The sequence below is a fragment of the Anopheles stephensi genome, chromosome 3 (assembly GCF_013141755.1).
Source record: "Anopheles stephensi strain Indian chromosome 3, UCI_ANSTEP_V1.0, whole genome shotgun sequence".
NCBI classification, from domain to species: Eukaryota; Metazoa; Arthropoda; class Insecta; order Diptera; family Culicidae; genus Anopheles; species Anopheles stephensi.
Genome location: NC_050203.1, coordinates 88,031,609 through 88,051,060, shown reverse-complemented (window position 1 = coordinate 88,051,060; position 19,452 = coordinate 88,031,609). Strand labels below are relative to the sequence as shown.

The 19,452-nt window shown below is 47.7% G+C and overlaps 3 protein-coding genes across 8 annotated transcripts in view; 1 reads left to right on the top strand and 2 right to left on the bottom strand.

Annotated features, from left to right (window-relative positions):
- The window catches only part of LOC118514117 (protein phosphatase 1 regulatory subunit 14B), a 32,230-nt gene extending 31,204 nt beyond the window's left edge, over positions 1–1,026 (bottom strand). The window contains exon 1 of the mRNA XM_036060694.1: positions 566–1,026. The gene's annotated coding sequence lies outside the window, so the exon portion shown is untranslated. The remainder of the gene's footprint in view (positions 1–565) is intronic.
- A 313-nt stretch (positions 1,027–1,339) lies between these two features.
- Positions 1,340–5,288, top strand: LOC118514106. 2 transcript variants are annotated; one of them, XM_036060680.1, is made up of 5 exons: positions 1,340–1,803; positions 1,863–2,129; positions 2,203–2,360; positions 2,862–3,741; positions 3,809–5,288. In XM_036060680.1, the coding sequence occupies exons 2-5, from the start codon at positions 1,946–1,948 to the stop codon at positions 5,068–5,070; spliced, it is 2,484 nt and encodes an 827-aa protein (XP_035916573.1). In that variant the 5' UTR covers positions 1,340–1,803; positions 1,863–1,945; the 3' UTR covers positions 5,071–5,288. The 2 variants fall into 2 exon arrangements, with proteins under 2 accessions (XP_035916573.1, XP_035916574.1); XM_036060681.1 differs by having other exon boundaries at positions 1,490–1,787.
- Positions 5,289–5,812: 524 nt separating this feature from the next.
- On the bottom strand, positions 5,813–19,369 carry LOC118514104 (blastoderm-specific protein 25D). Of its 5 annotated transcripts, none has more exons than XM_036060674.1 (8): positions 19,058–19,369; positions 17,872–18,530; positions 11,325–12,716; positions 11,001–11,245; positions 8,718–10,243; positions 8,176–8,634; positions 7,797–8,089; positions 5,813–7,713 (listed from the first exon to the last, which is right to left on the bottom strand). In XM_036060674.1, exons 2-8 carry the CDS (start codon positions 18,197–18,199, stop codon positions 7,442–7,444), a joined length of 4,515 nt encoding a protein of 1,504 aa, XP_035916567.1. In that variant the 5' UTR covers positions 18,200–18,530; positions 19,058–19,369; the 3' UTR covers positions 5,813–7,441. The 5 variants fall into 5 exon arrangements, with proteins under 5 accessions (XP_035916567.1, XP_035916568.1, XP_035916569.1 ...); XM_036060675.1 differs by having other exon boundaries at positions 19,072–19,369; XM_036060676.1 differs by having other exon boundaries at positions 19,080–19,369.
- Positions 19,370–19,452: the final 83 nt, after the last annotated feature.

Genomic DNA, 19,452 nt, shown 5'->3' with positions numbered 1-19,452 from the left:
GTGACATTTCACACACCTCTCCCGAGCACTTCTCAATGGCTGTAAACAATTCTCCAAGTGCAATAAGACTTCTTTCCTCTCTCCTTCACAACTCATTTAAAAGCCCCCATCAACTAGCTCATTTCAGCAACGTTCTCCTCGCTTACTCTGTTCCCCGTCGTCGGGAACGTGTGCGATAATCTTTTAATACAATCGAATCTCATTCTCTTCTCTCTCTCTCTCACACACACACACCCACACTCTTTCTCTCTTTATTACCCATGGGATGAAAATATTGCGGATAGCTATATGCAAGGCACATGCTTCTCGGATGTAAACACGGCGCATCAATGTCTGGAGCTCACATAATTTCGCTTCAAATTGAGAGGTAGAGCTACTTTCTCTACACTACGTCCACTTACACACTGCTGGTTATCGAAACTGGGTAGCTAATCTGTTGCAGAAAAGATGTGTGCTTTAATCGCCATTTTGTACCTGCGCCGTGTTTGCACGTGTTTCTAGCATCCTCCCACAAGCTCCAGGCTGGGTGGCATTCCTGGTAAATTGATGATAATTTTAGACTTACTCTTAAGCTGAAGCATGCGTTGGAAAAAGGAATCTGCTCCAGATGACGCGCCACACCAGCACTTTATCACTTGTATTATCCTGGATAGATGACGCACTAATATGATTTCATTCACATAAATCACACTTTTAGTAAAAGCACCCAAACACACAAACACACACACACGAAGAAAATACCGGAGACGATAGTCGAAAGAAAGGAAGAAGAACGAGCCACTGACCACAGCAAGCTGTGCAACGTGGTGTGTTTTATCTCCCACAAGAAGGCAGATCAGCAGAAAGCACTCGCAGACGCACCTCTCACCGACGCGACGATAGACTGGAAACTGAACGAACTGAACGTGGACCAGTGCCCGACACCAAGCGACAACACCAACCGTTCTATAGCCTATGCGACGGAGCCCAAGAATAATCTAGCACTCGCAGATCGTGCAACTGTCGCACACGGCAACACCCGTGGAGACTGTGGGGAGAAGACGGCATATACACACGATGGGAGATGTGATGACAGTGTGTTCTCAGTATTTGCTGCCGCTGTTTGGTGTACCTGTCTCCCGTTCTCACGCATACAGGTTCCCCTTCGCCATGTTGTTGCGTTATCGTTGGGGCACGTCAAATCCGGTGCATGCGCACATGTCCTTTGCGCGATAGAGAGCTTTCGTGAACAAGTTTGCAGCGAGGAAGAAAGCTTTTCTTGCAGATCTGATGGCCAGCCAGTGTGGTAAAATGTTGGCTTTCGATTGAAATGTTTCCACCAACTTGACGAATGTTTTGGTGTGTTTTGAGCAGGTCCTCGCTGGTGTAGGGGGTGCTGCGTGCGGTAGGATTGGGATTGGGGTGGCATTTTGCGTTGTGGTGTGTGTGTGTGTAAAACTCCGAACGATTGCTATTGATTTTTCCTTCACGTGAAGAGTTCAGGACTGTCACTTGCAGCCTACTACGACCCGTGGACAGCAAGTGTTTTTCCTCTGTGTCGCCTGTGCAATTCCACCATTCACCAGTGCTGGATGGTTTTCCTGTATCAAACAGTATTAGTGTCTTGCGAAAACCTCTTTCAAAAAAAGTTCCTCGGGAGAGTGTAAGCACAACCCGAAAGGAAATGATTCATGTCGTTTCCTTATGCTACAGTTCCCCAAAAACACAAGGTGTAAACATTGTACAATTTTAGTCCACGCGAAAGAACCCATTATAGACTTTCCAGAAAATCTTACAGAAGACATCAGGTAACAATTGAGCAACGTAGGTTTGTTGTACGTAATCCTTTTTGATTGGTGCTAACGTTTGCATATTGTTTTCAGTATTGTACGTCCATCGATAGACAGCAGGGAAGACTGTTCATTGAACACGGACCGAGAAAAACGCTCACACAAACAATCTCGCGATGCAGCTAACCCGGAGACAACAGTTTAACTTAATTATCACCACTGGAAAAAGTGCTCCCCATCCACAGATCCGCTTACTTCTGCTACTGCTGTTAGCCGTCATTGTTCCGTACCATGTAACGATAGCACTACCGGAAGGAACGTTCCCGGTTGCGAAGCGTATGAATATCGAAACCTGCTTAGGTAAATGAGATTCGCGCAAGTAAACTCGCATCATTCCCCGCCTGACGCCTTTTTCCCCACGCGTTTTCCTCAGTTCGGTTCGATGTGCATCTTAACACTATCATACGCACGGAAGAATCGCGATCGATGGGTGCACGCTTCCTGGACGATGCTGATCTTAACTCGCGCGAACAGTGTCTACGGCTGTGTTGCGAAACGGAGAACTGTGACGTGTTCGTGTTTGAAGAAAAGGTAAGAAGTCAAACAAGAGCGTTCACACAGAACCATAAAAGTAGAGGTTTCTTTTGGAGAACATGAACTAACTGCGCGCCCCAAAGGTTAATGGTGGCCAACGGAGTTAACGGGGATTCTCCCGCTTGAATATGAATGGGTTTTGTGTTTATTGTTTCTCTGCCCTGTTTTTGTTGTTAGTCTGACAACTCCGGGGGATTCCTGAATCCATTAATTGACACAATGGACAGAGATATGCTGCCCAAAAAACCTCACGCCGCCACAGGTGTAAGTTTTGCGCTGTAAGGTGAGAAAACGTCACCCGTTACAAGCGTAAGCACCGAACTCCACCGAACTCTCTTCCTTATGCTCGTCGGCAATCCAACGCCGGTTTTATGATGTGTAAATACAAAGCTTCCTCCTGGTTCGCTTCAAACCCCAGGAACACCCAAAAGATGTTCCTAAATGTTGCTTTGTTCTAACGGTTGGCGTTCCCATACTCGTGTTCCATTCGCACCATAGAGTCCGGGAACGTGTTTCCTCTTTCAGTGTGGTCCACCGGAGAACTTCCGCTGCAAGTTTACACGCCACTCGAACTACACCAGCGCCGTTCTGTCCATCCCACCGCCGCCCATCGAACAACCGCCTCCACCACCACCGCTGGCAGCCCAGATACAATCGTTAGCCGCACCACCGGCAGGCAACGGGAATGGAGCCACAAAGTCACTCTCGCAGCATGAGATGGAACTGGTTAGCTTGAAGGATGGTGGTGGCACCAGCAAACTGTTGGGCGCAGCAAACTTCGCATCACCACCATCATCCACCACGCCCTTGCCACCGTTGGGAGTACGGCTCGGGGAAATGCTTACAACTCCCAGCCCAAGTACACCGAAACAGCAGTCGTTGGCCTCGCAGCAATGTGGTCACTTTGAGTTTCCATGCCATTCTGGGGAGTGCATCGCAGTGTACAACGTGTGCGATGGCATTCCGCAGTGTGAGGACGGTAGTGATGAAGGTGCCGAATGTCCACAAAAGAACTCCGGTCCCGTTGCGATGCAAGGCGCAAGAGATCAGAGCTCTGGGCATGGACGAACGGCGGGAAGCATTAGTGGTGGCGGATCTGTGAACCAACCTATCATAATGATTCCTGGGGTACGAGGCGGTGTCGCAGGTGCTGGCGGCGGAAACATGAATCCGATGGGTATGAACTCGCCGGGAATGTTGCCACTCGACCAACGCATGTATCAACCCATGGATTACCAGCAACCACCCAATCGATTCAGTTTGTCGTCGCTGGAACAGCAACAGCAGCAACAACAACAGATGCACCGCAATCGCGAAGATCCGATGACGGCTCCCAAACCCTGGCCCCGTCCAGCAATTAACGAGCCTAACTATGTCGGTAAGTTATCCACTGCACAAGTGAGGATGTGTTTTTCTCTCGCTGCTATACTACTACTTCATTCCAGATACCGCGGATAGCCATATCTTTAACCATAAGGGCGGTCTGCAACTGTCGGCAGTAAACAACATGGTCCCACCCGGACAGCAATATCAGGAATCGCTGTCGGAATCGAGTTACATGCCGGCTTCCTCCGTGGTACGTGCAGGAGGTGGAAAATCATACCTCACTCTTGCAGGCAGCAATAGTTATCCTCAACAGGCGTTGCAACAGTTCCCGGTCGAACAATCATCGCAACAACAACCGCCTTATAAAGCCATGATTCCATCCCAGTGGATAGGAAGTAATAACAACATGCGATCTAGTTGGCCGCTGTCGCCCGGGGATGGGCTGTCGCCTAGCAGCAGCGTTGGTAGTGATGGTGTTCCTTCAAGAGAACAGTACATACAACCCCCAGTACAACAGCAAAAGCATCCTTCGATCGCAACGCAAGACATTCAGTCTACTTCCAACGGCGCGGGTGATGGATCAGTGTCCTCGTCGATCGCGTTGCAACAGCAATCGGCCCAAAACCAACCACACCCTGCTAGCAGTGGTGGTGTACAGTGGGCACAGGCAGCATCAGCTGCAGGAACACCAACGCCTGGTACTCTACCGACTGGGGATGGATCAGCGAATCGCGCCGACAGTGCAGTTAAAGATCCATCCACAAGTAGCAGCCATGAATCGATGATGCCTTCGGCCGCTGGCGCGCCCCAAAATAGCGCCAAACATAAGCCACCTTCCAGCAACGCTCCATCGGGCAGTGGGGCCGAATACGAAGAGGATGCATACGACGACACGTACCCGGAATCGACGAATGCCGCCGGTGCGTCCGGAGTCGATGATCAATCGCAGCCACCGACACAAACGGAACCACCGAAGAAAAAGCTCCGAAAACACCGTAAACACGATCACGATCACGGTAAGCAAGATGGCTCGGAAAATGGTGTGGAACCGTTGGAACAGAAAAAGAAGAAGAAAACGAAAACCATCAAGAAAGATAAGGCCGCTGAACATGAAGCGGCTGGACACCATGCTGAACCGATCGTGCACGAGCACCTGAAAGCGCTGCACAAGGAGCTGGAGATCGAGTTTGCGGATCACGACGGGTACGCCGACCGTCCCGGCGGTGCGATGCTCTCACTTACCCTCGGTGTGTTGCTGACCGCGGCCATGGGTATTCTGCTGAGCTGTCGGATGCGTGTCGCACGGCGAAGGATCCGTCGCCCGGGGAAATCGTCTTACGCGCACGACGCCGATTTCCTGGTGAACGGCATGTATCTGTAGTTTTCGCGGATTTTGCGATGCCGGGAAAACCCCCTCTGTCCGGTTTTCCTCTCTATGTCCCATCCGTTTTTTTGACCCTCGCTGTATGATATGTGTTTCGTTCCTTGTTTTCTGGGTTGAACAATTATTCATTATTAGTGCTGTAATTAGTGAAGAGCTGCATTAAAAGGCATACATATACGGAATGAAAAATAAAATTGGCTGAATGGAAAACTCTATGAATGGCTTAATTTGTTCTTTTTTCTAGCAAGTTAAAATTCAATATTCAACAATTTCTTTCACTCAACTCGATGACTACTTGCTGCAAGGTGCGGATGAACGCGATGGCGGAGTTCATCCGTTTCTTTGTGTACATTGTTGGGAAGTGAACGTGTAAACGCGACTACATGTTGTTTAGTCGGTGCTACTCACAGCTGTAGTGACTGTCAGCTGTAGATGTATGCAGCAGGCCGCACACTTCCCCACCGGAGATACCTTCCCATGTTTGTACGCACGTATATGTTTTACGGGGTAAAACAACGGTTGAGAAAAGGACACGGACACATAAATGTTGTTTTTTTCTTCTTTTCTTATCATTTGTTGATTTTAAACGATAATAAAATCATTTATTAGTTGGTTTCGGTAACGATTACCGGTAACGAAACGTAACGAACCACCTTCTCTCTAGCTCTCTCTTTGTGTGTTTGAGTGTTTCCATACTTCCTTTCTTAAAATTCAAAACATGGTCTAAAGCCATTCCAGAATCGGTAATAAATATTTCCCTTGTTTTTTTACAATTTCTACCAAACACAGGTATGCAGAACCGTTCGGACAGATTCCGACAACGTAATAAAATGTCTTCTTTACTGTACTGTATAGGTCTTTAACGCTCCGTACGCAACACATCATTGGTTGTGTCAGCTTCCTGCTTGTTAGTAGTTACCTTCTTTTAGAATAATAGTATTTAGTTTTAGGACTGCGCGTATAATGTCACTTTTACTTCACTCGTCTGTTTACTGTATGTAATTACTGTATTTCATAATTTGCTCGAATAGCACACAACTGTGCGTGATGTTCACATGCTCTAGACTTTCTTTTTTAAAGACTTACAAAAGTCCGTTGGTTAGCTTCTACTCCACTTATACTAAAATATCAGCCCATCGTTCTTTTACACACCGTTTTCCTAATGTCTTTTCTTCCCTTGCAACAACTCGAATAGGATAGTACTTTGTTTTATAATTTAATATGAGTTGATTTTTGTTGTTGCGTTCTAGAGCTTTCATTTTAGCCTTGCCCTTGCCTAGTTTGCAATTAGGAGGAGGTTTATTGCGTTTATCGCGATCGTGTGCTGATAAAAGAATAGGAAAACATACCCCCTCCCCTGTGCCTTTATATGCTGCTTTTGTAGTGTTAGATGCAATAGCATAGAAATGTTACAATGCAAACCCGAACTTTATACAATTCCTGGCGAGTAATTTTCATCTTGCCCAACAGCTAGCTGCTGCTACAACGCCTTTTTGTTTGCATTCCGCTACAAATCACAGATCTTTAGTAACAATTAAGAATGTGTGTTAGTTTCACAATGTCTTTCGTAACCGACAATATACGGATTTAGTAATAGATTAGCTGTAGCGTAAGTAGCTGCTGCTGCTGCTGCTCGTAGGTTCGCAACGGCACAACATGTTCAATATCTCGGGGAGCTTCAGTTCGAACAAATCTAAACAATTACTGCACACATTCAATAAATAGAAAACCCTTTTTCGATGTTGTCAAACACCGTCTTGAACCATGCCCCTTTCGAAGAAAAACAGAACCATTGTACGTGTACGCATATCTATATAAGCTCTCTCTTATCTTACAACACAGTTAAAACGCAGAACCATGAAACGGTACAAAACATACCAATTCGCGAATGGCATACCAGCATGATTGCTACACACATCTTCATGCATGATGGGCATATTTCTTAAAATTCAATATACATTTAGTATGCTTTGTGTCTGTGCCACGCACACACACACACTTTTCGATAAACATACAACTAAACAGAGAGAGAGAGAGAGAGGGTAGGAGTGAAGTAAGGAAATGATAGTGGGGAAAATATTATTACACAGTGTAAAATAGCGAGCTTCGATCATATTTATAGAAACAACCGTATAAAAATGACGAGACTATACGCACGTGACTGGCCACACGCACTTCACCTTCCCACACCTTATTAGGCCGTGTGTGTACAACTGGCTGACCAGTTCATCAGGCTCTCACAAAACAAAACTACGGAAAAATGGCAAAAACGCCTGATGGGCAACACGTAACATGACCACTAAATGGAAACAAAAACATCAAACATGAGGAAACGGCTGCGTGCTTACTGATTTGCGATGACGGGGCGCTACGGTAGCCCGGGCATTATGCCGCTCAGCCCATGATGACTGCCCGAGGACGAGTTCGATTGGCTGCTGTACTGTTGCATCCAGTTGGCCCGATTACACTGATGCTCGAGCCGCTGCACCTGGAGCATCAGCTGCGAGTTTTCTGCGTACATGTCCTTGACTAGTATATCGTTGTTGGCCAGCCGGGCCGCCTGGTCCGATATGACGGTGCACTGAGCTTCCAGCCGGTTGCGCAAATCGTTGATTTCGCTGCGCTGCTGCTGCCAGATTTCTGTGCCAATGAATAGGAAAAACGGGCCCCATTTAAGAATTACTATTTTGCAAAGAATCGTGCGCATAAAACGCCGTGCTTACGATGCAATATGGACTCGGTGTACTGCTGCTGCTGTTTCACCATCATCTGCAGATGGCGATTCTTCTGCTCCAGGTTCTGTATCTTTTGCATCTGGTTAGGATGGGAAGCCGTTTTGGCATAAGACCGTGCCAACACCGATTTGGCTTCCTTCAGCTGCTGCAGCTCCATCATGAGACAATCGCGCTCATGAGTAAGATCCTTGATTTCGTCCTGCAACTGTAGCTGCATCAGCCGCATATGCTTCGTTTGCATCCCGCTGGCACTTCCCTCCGAGTTGGCCGCAGAATGTTGGCTACAGAGATTGCGGAGAGGAAAGTAGAACGATCGGTATGAAGAGTATATGGCAAACCGGACAAAAAGCTCGAGGCAGAAGCTTACATGCTGTGCGTTGAAGCGAGACTGTGAGTGCTGCGCGCCGACTTGACCGAACATGCATCGGACGCATCGATCTGATCCAACAGCGCCACCGTGGTACAGTGTTGGGCTGCGTCTTCGATTTCCTTCGCATCGCAGCTTTCACCATTGGTTGGCTTCTGGATAGGTGAAATTACTCGGTCGAAACTCGACGCACCCAACTCATCCACTTCGATGCCCGATGAACCACCGTCCCGAGGAGGCGATGCGTTTTGCACGGTCGCCATCACAGCCACCGAGCACTTGTCTTCGGTCGGAGTATCTGCTTCGGGTGCGGCGTTAACTGCCACCGGTGGACGCCAGTTGGGATTTTGATAGTCGCGCACTGGTCGCTGGATGGTGCTTTGATTCCACAGATAACTTATCGGAGAGCTGGCAGGACGCTCTTCCGCCTCCGGTGTTTCAACTCGCGGTGATGGAGAACTGTCGGGAGAGAGAGAGAGAGAGAGAGAAAGGATGTAGAGAAGAACGCTCGCTTCGCTCCAGTCCCCTGTCCGGTCACTTACAGTAGCATTTCTGAAGGATATTTGTGCATCTGCTCCATGTCCTGTATTCTTCGGCGTAACCTTTCCACCTCGGCCGTCCTTTCCTCCAGCGCTATCTGTGCTTGCTCAAAGTCCGCTTCCAGCTCGAGATACTGCTGCTCCAAGCCGTCCTTTTCGTCGATCGGCGACAACCGGCCATCCTTCTCCAGCTTCGAATGACCCGCAAACTGTTCCTCGTACTCGGCAACCTTCTTCAGCAGCTCGGTAAACTTTTCATCGTTCATTCGCTGCTCTTCTTCGTACAGCAACCTTTCATCGTTCACCTTCGCCTGCCAATAGTCCTCGCAGTCTTCGTACTCTTTGCGCATCTGCTCCAGGCTGGACTCGAGCTCGTCGCAGCGTGCCTTCAGCTTGCTGCTATCTTCTCCTTCATCCTTCTTAGCCGGTGCAGCAGCGCCCTGCAATGGCACCTCCTCAACCGTTTTCTCAGCCAAATTATGTTTCGCTTCCTTCAACTCTATCTCAAGCTCTTCGATTCTTGTACGCAATGCCTTGATTTCAGCGTCACGGTTCAATGACGATTCGTTCATGCTTGAAATTCCGGATGATGTACCCGTCAGATCGGCGCAGCTCGGAACCACAGCACCACCGGCAGGAGCATCCTCACCGGAGCACCGGATACTTTGCCCCAGTTCCGAATGCAAGGCCATCCAATCGCCCGAAGAAGAGTCCGATTCGATGTCATTTTCGTTGCTGCATCGGCGAAATTTACCCAGTCGGGGGCTCTCATCCGACAGGCGCGTCTTACTCGGCGAATCACCACGACGCTTGATGGCAGCCGAGCTGCCGGTAGAACCTTCCACGCACGACGTCGGTGCACTCAAGTCGTCCGAAACCACGGTGCACCGTTTAAGCTTAAACTTGCCGAGCTCCACGCTGAGCATTTCAATCTCCGCGCTCAGCTCATCGTTCTTATCGCGCAAACCCGTGTTTTCGCTCTGCAGCAACGATATCCGATCGATCAGGTCCAGCACTTCCTCGCTGTCCTTCCGCACAAAGCCACACTCATCGTCGTCCGCGTAATCGTTCCGATTGTTTTCCTCCAGCTCGGCAATATCTCGGTTCAGCTTGATGTTCTTCTCCAGCAGGTCCGTTATCTCCTTCGTTAGATTCTCCTGATCCTGGCGCAGTTCCTCGTTTTCCTCTGCCAACCGGGACATTTCCGTCCTCAGTTTGCTCTCTTCGCCCTCGAGCGTTTGGATGCGTTTCTCGAGCAGCACATGTGCGTTTGCCAGTTGCTCCCGCTCAAAGGCTAGCTGTGAGGTCAGCTCCTTGACCGTTTCGTGATGCCGCTGCTCTAGCTGGCGAATCTTCGAGCGTGTAGAGTTCTCCAGTGAATTGTGACGTTCGTCTACTTCCTGCGCCAGCAGCACGGCTCGATGGTTTACCTCCTTATTGTCGGCGTACAGTTTCTTGTTCTCTTCCACCAGCTGATGGAACGCTTGGCGTAGTGCAGTCACTTCTGCCTTGTGCAGCACCAGCGAGGCCTAGCGAGTGACAGGGGACGGAAACAAATAAAGGTGAAATCGTTATCAATCGATGACGGTGACGGCTGAAAGACGATTACGAACAGATGAACGATCCTCTCGTTGCGCGTTTCTCCTCCGGGTTTATGTGTGACCATAAACCTCTATTACACTCACTGCAACACACCACTACACCTCATAATCGTAGAGTTAAAGCAAAGCCAATCTTTCTTCCTGAAGCTGATTTCGCATCAGACATACGGCCCGCTTGCAACCATCAGAATTGGCAGCCTTTTCTTATCATGATAATAAACATTACTCACAACAGTAAGCAAAAGATAACTTTCAAGATATCAACAATGCACACATTTTCAAACAAACCTATTCTCATGTATATGAACCTCTGCAACGAGTTTAAAATCGCTTCTTCCGGAATATTGTTTAGCGGTGTTGATTTCCGCAGATTGTTATTGATGATTTTCTAGACTCTTTTGGACCCAACTCACCGATTTTTAAAAGCTTGCATTGCATTGCACAGCAGTTACACAACTAAGGCTAACTGGTTGATAAATATTCATAACTATCAGCATACATGCTTTACAGATGGCAATTGACACTCACGATGTACGGTGATCAATTAGCAAACAAATGATGATGTGTGGGTCCAGATGGGCGGTGGGTGGTGTGTTCCACTACATTCTCCTACGCATTTGTCTTCCAGTGTGAGCCAGAGACACTGTTACGGCAATCCATTTGTTTTTGGTGAAAAAATACTTACTCGCACGATGAGTGCAGCATCGTCGAACGGGTTGCTGCTGATGTTGCTGATGGTGCTGCTATTGAGGTGGCCACCAACAAGCCGCTGATGTTCCTCCTCGAGTGCTTGCACCAAATCCGCGACATGTATCACGTCCCGATTGAAGCCCAGTTCGTGCAGCAAATTGGATGGCGTTTCTATGCCAGCTGATTCCCACATGTCAATGATGATGGAAGCTGCCAGGGATCCTATTTCTGATGTCCAATCTACCACCAGCGAGAAAGAGAGTGAGTGCAAATGTTTGATGAAACGAAATCAGAGGAAAAAACCCGATAGGAAACGTACCTGGAGGCAATGCAAGTGTGAAAGTGCTTTCTTCTGCCGTAACGACGGCCGTGGGACAACCACCCCGTGGACCGCCACCGCAATCATCAAGCTGCAGTTCCTTGGTTTCACTCATCGGTAGCAGATCGGTGTTGCTTTCGAGCAGAGCAATAAATTCCTCAAATCCGATACCTTCGTCCGGTTGCAGCGACAGCTTGTTGAACACTTCCTGTGCAGCCAACCGAGCAGGCACCTTCTGCAGACCTACCCGCTCGCACACCTCCTCCAGCTGAGTTTGGTTCAGCAGATCTCCATGCCGACGATCGCAGTCGAGCAGAAGCGAGTTCCAAATTTCACGCAAATTCTCCGATAAGTTCATAAAGTAAATCTTCTGATCGATGCGTTCGTCGTCCATGTGCAGCTGCTCGCGGATCGTGACCGTAGTGGTGGCTGCGTTCCGCTTGCTGTCCACTATTGTCGGACGTTGCCGGTGCGTAGGTAGCGAGGCACAGCGTTTTAACCGATGCACACCCGCACCAGCTCCGACTACCGGTCGGCGTCGTTTGGAACCGTGGATGTCACTCTGGGATGCCGACCGTTGCACTTTGGATGAGGCAATGTTACCGCCTGCGGGCGCGGTTATGACATTTTGCCGTGGTCCTTCCTCTTTCACCACGGGATGTTTCACTGTGACCGATTCGTTGTCCGAGTTGGACGAAAGCGAAGATGAATCGAGCCCATTCACATCCTCGCGTGGCCTTGACCGGCGCCCGTACTTCTTTGTACCGACGACAAACTTCGGCGATACTTCCCGATCGGAAGAGTCATCCAGCACGGTGGTTTCTGCCGCCTTTTCAACCACCAAATCGTTCCGTTCGAGTTTAAGCGCACAGTTTCGGTGATTCATGAATTCATTATCATCCACCGGAACGCCATCATCATCGCACGCCTCCTTCTTCTTACTGTCGTCGAGCTGTGGTGACGGCTTCGCTTGACCGATTAACGCCGAGAGGCTTACGTTCTGTTGCTTCTCGTTCGCTTTGGTAAGGCTGCTGCTGTTGTGCTGCAAAGTGTCCAATTTACGTGGAATGTTTTTCGCGGCCGAATTTCGTTGGACTGTCGATCGGTGCTTGTGTGTGTTGCTGCTGCTGCTGCCATTTGACACATTGCTACCTCCGGAAGGGTGGAATGATGAAGGCGGGCCGGACGTGGATGACACTCCCGAAGTACTACTACTGCTGCTACTACTGCTGCCTCCATCCTTGTTTCCAACGATGTGATTGCTTTTGCCCCCCGACGTAAGGCAGACTGGTGAGGAATATGAGTCCATCTGCTGGGACGCTAATTGCTGTTGCTGTTGCTGTTGCTGCTGCTGCTGTTGCTGCGGCTGCTGCTGATCCGGATGATCGGAGCCTGATGGAAGACAACACGGAAGAACAAACATCAGCAAGGCTGTCCCAAATATGACGTTCCAAACAGGCGATGAGCGCAACATTACATAGTATAATAATCATTTTGACAGATCGCGACTAGAAAATTCTGCTCCCCTGCACAGCACTAGCACCAACCAGCACCGGAATAGAAGCAATGACGAAACCCAACGACACGGCAGTCGAGGTGCGTTTTCTTGCTAGCAGCAGCCCACGTTTGAGCACCAAACCATCATAACACCTGCACGCACTCTGTCTCGGTCGTCCCCTCTCTATACCTCTCTCTCTCTCACACACACACACACACACACACTTTGTTACTTGTTAGCTCAGCTCCACATTTCCTTCCCCGCTCTCTATCGAAACATCCCCGGAAGGTCGAATGGATTACGACTCCTCATCGCGTGCGCCTGTGTACGGGCCAACTCTCACTCTTCATGCCGCACTGGTGCGCGGATATGTTGGAACTTGCTGGCCTACTACGCCACAGGAGTATCCCTCCTACAGCCTTATCCAACTACTACTATGCTCGAAACGCGCACTGCTTCGCCTAGCGGACAAGCGAGCTGACTGATTGGCTGACTGTCTGACTGACTGTGGCTGGGTTGCTGCGATTGTCTGGTTCGTTTCATTCGATTCGGTTGCGCTTCGGTTCGGTACGCAGAGTAACACAGTGTGCGCGGCGGCTCCTTGTCTTGGGGCACGTGGTGTTGGTGCATTCGGACACGGACACACGTTGCCTTTAGTGCGTCATACACAACACAACGTGTCGTGATGCCACACCACTGCCATACACGACGGCCCAGATGGCGAGCGCGCACTATTAGTGTGCGTTGAACTGCAGTCAGCCGAAGCAAACACAACAAACCACACACCGCAATGCAACAACGCAACATAAAACCAAAAAGAAAAAAAAAACGAGTGGGTTATGGGTTATAAAAAATCAACACACCACCTTACTTGCTTGCTTGCTTAAATGGACACAGGGAAAGGGTTGGTCTGTCCGCGGCGAAGGAAGGCGCAACAATATTGCACGCCGTTAACGCTGTGGCGCGCAATAGAACTCACGCAAACAAACGCGCGCGCTCACCAAAGCAAGGTGTTGATTGGGTTGATGACATTGTTTATTCCCATTTTTTTTACCGTGGTGTGATATGCAGCTTTAAACATTTGCGAAAAAAGAAGTTTAATACACGTAGCGCATTCTGTTGAAGTCACGATTGCGCTGCGACTATCGACAGAAGTAAAAGAATTTGAAGCAACTCTGATCCGTCGGTGTAATAAATTGCGCCTTATTACTATTCTCAAGTTATTGTTTCCAGTTCAACAAACAAGCCAGGCTAGAGGGCAACGAGTACGAGTATTACAGCTTTATGGTACAACTACCTTACTTGGCCAAGAGAACGTAAAATAACTTTATTTATAGGTGCAGACCACAGAAGCTTGGGTTTCGGTTTGAATGGAAAATTATTTCACCGAAGTTCCCTCTTATATCATCTTGTCTTAAATACTCGTCTTTCAAACAAATCTCGCCACCAAACGTTACACAAAACGTTACGTTGCACCGTGGTCACACAAACAGCACTACCATTTTCCGAAAAACGAACGTTTACACGCTTCATATAAATAATTAATTTTCACCCGGGTGGGAAGCAGTGGAAAGGGAGAGAGATTTTACATTTTCAATTCACAGTATAGTACACACTACTTTCCCACCACGGTATTGTGTGTGGCCACCGTCATATAATGCATTTAGCTTAAGAAACTACTATCTTCCACTCCCAGTCAAAAGCTGTATAATGAGTGTAAAAATAAAACTCAGTTTCAAGGTCGTAGAGAGTTTCCGAGCTACACATACCTCTCGCACTGTTGATCCCCAACGGATTAATATCACATGCGCTGGTTGTTTGCCGAATGTCTTCGAATGTCTTTGAGGCGTGTGGCCTAAGGTCATAGGACATTCGACGCTCGCGCGAAAATTTGCCGTAGTTCGGGAGGTTACATTTTTCAGAGTTAGCACCATCGATCAAACAACAGACCAAGCCTGTTGGTGCTTTGGGTTACCCGTATCGACTAGAGCACATTCCGTGCAAGTTTGTTAATGAACTAGATCCTCTGACTATGACTTACCAATATAAGCCGTAGTTTGCTTCCATGGTAGTGTATCTTGAAGCCGTGGACTGCTTTAAACATATGGACGTTTGTGTTAAAACCTGAAACCCACTGCAAACGACTGACTACAAAGCTGATAGAACAGTAATTATTAATAAACCTTTTGGTTCGCTTATCAACCGAGGCAATGTAGCCAGAAATACACCAGAGAAAGATAATTTAATTATAACTCTAACCTGCCAACAGAATTTACGATCTTCATGAAGCGCACTAGGGAATCACACCTTTCAAATGGGGACAAGGGAAGCTGTTAGGGTGTTGCTACACACTACTCAAAAAATTTATTGCCTTTTCGCATATGTTTACGACTATATTAGCGTGTTGCGTGTGGTGATGGTACTGACAGTGGGTGCCCATTCATCCGTTCGCTCGTTGTTGTTTATTGATTATTGCGCTACTACTTGTTGCATTATGTATATCGGCTGTAAACTAAATTGGATCAAGTTCAACCTATTTAACCGACCTTCACCAGTCACTAGTAGTCCTTTGAGAAAAAAGACATAGCGCCACAAGTCCGCAAAAAGGACGGTAGTAAGTACGGGAGCAACCATCGGTTGACAACTTTCTGGTGGGTAAATTAAACCAGCCGAATCCCCGATCTTCCCCGTTTGGGCATGATTCGGTTCATTACGGGACCTCCTATTCAACAAAACCACAAAAACCAAAGCATTTAAGCCTAATTGTTGGATCGTTTGTTATTTTGCGCCACTCTTTGCGCTTGTTTTTAGTTCGATTTGCAACCGCGGCACACAGTCAACACACGAGATACAGTGTGTATTGTCGTAAACCTGTTTGTCGTACACAATGCGCCAAACACGTCACCACTGAGTCTCTTGTGTTAGTACGAGCTTACTGTAATGGCTACATAATGTCTACCGAAATAAAATAAAAAAGGAATACAGCAAAACAGATCGAATTTACAATCGCAAAATTAAGCGACACTTTGGGCAAAACTTTGCGCCTAAAAGATGCGACTAAAGGTAAATTAAATTGTAAAGCAAACCAAATAAAAAAACATTTCACCGATATATGATGCTTTTTAGATGGGAAGATTTATGAAATATATTTTACTTTATTTCAATTGAAATATAAGGTTTTTGACGAACTAACACCATTTTGACAGGGCTATCAATCATCTGCGAACCTTATGTCTGCTGTTTTATTTTGTTTCTTTCACTAGCAGATCACAATATTGAGACTATTTTTACATCACATTTTCCACTTCACACAGTAAGGTATGCGAGAAATGTGGCCCGCATTAGTGACAGAGACACTTGACGTAACAACGCTACGACACAGCGCCATTGAAGTGGAGTGGAAACACATTTTTGGAACATTATTGTTTACGGGTCTTTGCGTGACTAACAATGAAATTATGAACAGAAAATGTGATGTAGCTTCAAGAGACAAGCACTAAATAAAAATCGCAATATTACTCTGCAGACACTTCTTCAAACGATTCATGATCCCTCGAAGTCCGCGAATCCCTTAAATCCACCGTGCTATCATCTCCATCAATGGATGGAATACACAGCGACATTGGAATGACGGTTTGAGCGTGTTTTAACCTAATGCTCAGCTTGAAACGTAACGTTCCCTGTGGGAGTCGTCAAGGTGCAATCGATCGATATTCGGCTGGATTCAGCTTCGAAGAAACTAGGATGGGCTACAAAAAGCGATAAATATGTCGTCTTCTGTTTCCATCTCGCGGCCAGCCACGCGCTCTCTAAAACCAAATATTTCACCACAGTTCGAGTGTGTGGTGTGCCCGACTGTGCCTTTCGCTAGTCAAATTAGGCTCCCTCTGACGTTCCCTAACTCTTCTCCTATATTCACACCCATCTATCGAATGGAAATTCCCTAAAGTGGGCCCCTTCCTCGAAGCCATAAACCATGCGGTGACCGAAGCCACAGAAAGAATGAAATGGCTGTAACAACCTGGTACCCGGAAGTGGTCGAGTCGCGCGCGACCGTGTCGTCCGTAGTAGAAACGTGATAAGAATCTACTATTCCTAGCCCGCCCGGTGACAGAGCCAATCGAGCGGGTCCCTACCACGATCATTACAGTGTGTACTATCGAGGGCTTGTCCCTTTGCAGTTTGAAAAGCGGAAGTGTTCCCGGTGGCCAACCGAAAGTAGGTATAGCAAGTGAATGAATGACCCAACAACTCACGCTACTATTTGTGGTTAAACTCCTTAAATCCACTATGGATAAATCGATCATTTGCTCCTCATGACAGTCTCTTGCAGGATGATCAGTCATCATTTCGCCTATGTGGTGCATTGCCATCGCTCAAGCTCAAACTGCTGATTGTTTCAGCACAGATACAGACATTGCATATGTTTCTAGAAAATGATACCATGAAGAATTGGACGACATTTTCTTTATCTAATCTACTGCTCTTTTATCGGATTTGCGCAAGACAAATTAATGAAGAAAAACAGACCTGAAAAACAGACGCGTACATTTGTAAGTTTCAATGCTCGTTGTCAAGACAATTTTACGACAAAAAAGTCCATAGTAAAGGCTTCAATGGAAAGATTGCACAATCTTAGTAGGCAAAGAGACACAAATCTGTCTCTCGTTAGCGGGGTTTGCTTAGTTCCGGAGGAAAAATGCATCTGCTTCCACTCCGGGAGCAAAATCTTCCACAGTATATTGTTTCCACACCGACAAAGGTTAATGATCTCTGCCTTCACCGGGCTCCCATTATATTTTAGGGAGCGAACAGCGAAATTCATCCCGGCATTTGGAGCTTTGGCGATAATTATGGCCGTAACCGTAAGAAGATATCTCGGGCATTCGTGTTTTTCTTTTCCTGCCTCACCGGCTCGCCGGAAGGAGATACAACGACCCAAAGGGAATTCAGGCTAGAAGCAACAAGGTGAAGCTGAAGGTGCTGAGCTAGTACAGGAATGGAATAGTAATTTAAGAGCAAAACCCAGTCCCCATTGCCGTTCCCTACCTTCTCCTTCGTATGTTTCCTCCGCTCGGTTGAACGCCATCGTTGTCAGCGTGGGCATACCCTCCATTTCGCTGCCAGTAGCCGCGATCGAGTCCTCGTTACCGCCAAGGATGTGCAACAGTCCTTCGCGAAATTCGCGGAAGCTGACGTGCGTCTTGGAACCGGTCATCAAACACTTGACCAACAGATGGCCTCGCTCCTTCAACTCCAGTGTGCGGCACAGCTTGACGAGCGAATCTCGATCGAGTCCACCGGTACCGTCGCCGGTACTGTGCGACTGGAACATGTGATACAGCTTCTGCTCGTACGGATCGGATGAGAGCGCCATTTCGCCTGCTTTGCCACGAACGGGGAGTTACGAAAAAGGTACTCAATTTTACATCCACCAAGGTACTATAGAAATTCACACACAATCAGACAGCTGCTGCACAGACAAGACGCACGTACGTTCGTACTGCCCTTTAGGCGAAAGAAGAAAATAAGGGCCACTTTCCAACACACACTTCACACAGCACAACACACGGAGGCAGGCAAACGAGCTTAACTTTCTGTAACACTGATTGCTTTTTTTCGTGTGTTTGCGTCCTCTCTCGAGCAGATCAGAGATGGCGCTGAACAGCGCCTACTTTCTTGGACGCAATGACGATGGTAACCTGAGCCTGGGGAACAGACCAATGAATGGGGACATTATTGTACACGAATGCTTCCAGAAGCGCGGGCAGCATCGATAATCCGATATGGACACAACACACCGACCAAGAATCAGTCGCCAAGGCACTACCACTAACCCACTAGCTGGTAGCTGTGCTGTATAATGAGCCGCACTGTGCACTGGTCACACACATATCCCTTCTGATATTCCCACTGACCACTAAGCGGCTGAGGGAGGTTGGTTAATTGGGACAGGAACCCCTCTCTTCCGTGCTGTTCTTTATTCTGCGACACGATTAAAATTGGTTCCCGAATTCATTACCAGGGCACTACCACAAGCACACGGCGAAATGGCATCGCGCTTTGCTATGCGCCCAGGAGAAAATCAATTTAATTTTTCCTCCTCTCGGCTCTGTGTGTTTGTGTTGCTCCCCGTACCGCCCTGGAGGCGGAATGATGCTTATTGTGGCCTGTGTTTCACTTTTTTTCTTTTTCTCTATACGCTCACTCTACCGCCATACCTAATCGTACTTACTAAATCACACATACCCACTAACCTCCTAACGTGACACGATACGAACAACACACTGCACACAAATAATCCACCATCCAGGACCACGAAAAAGAGGCCTAATTATGTAAAACCAGCACGTTGTAATGAAACATCTCGAACAAGGATGGAACTGATTAAAACAGGTCACTACAATGGCCTAACATTACGAAGAGGTGTTTTGCGTTGGTCACGGAATTACGGAAAGAAGGGTTTATCTATCGAAAACCCCGTCATGTGTGTCGTCTTTAGCCCTTGCAATGAATAATGTCTTTCACTACACCGAGAAGGCCGTGCGACTTTTTGTTGTACCCCTCGTACACACATACGCTCGCAGATGCATTAATCCCAACAGTGCACGCACACTAGCGCACGGAGTG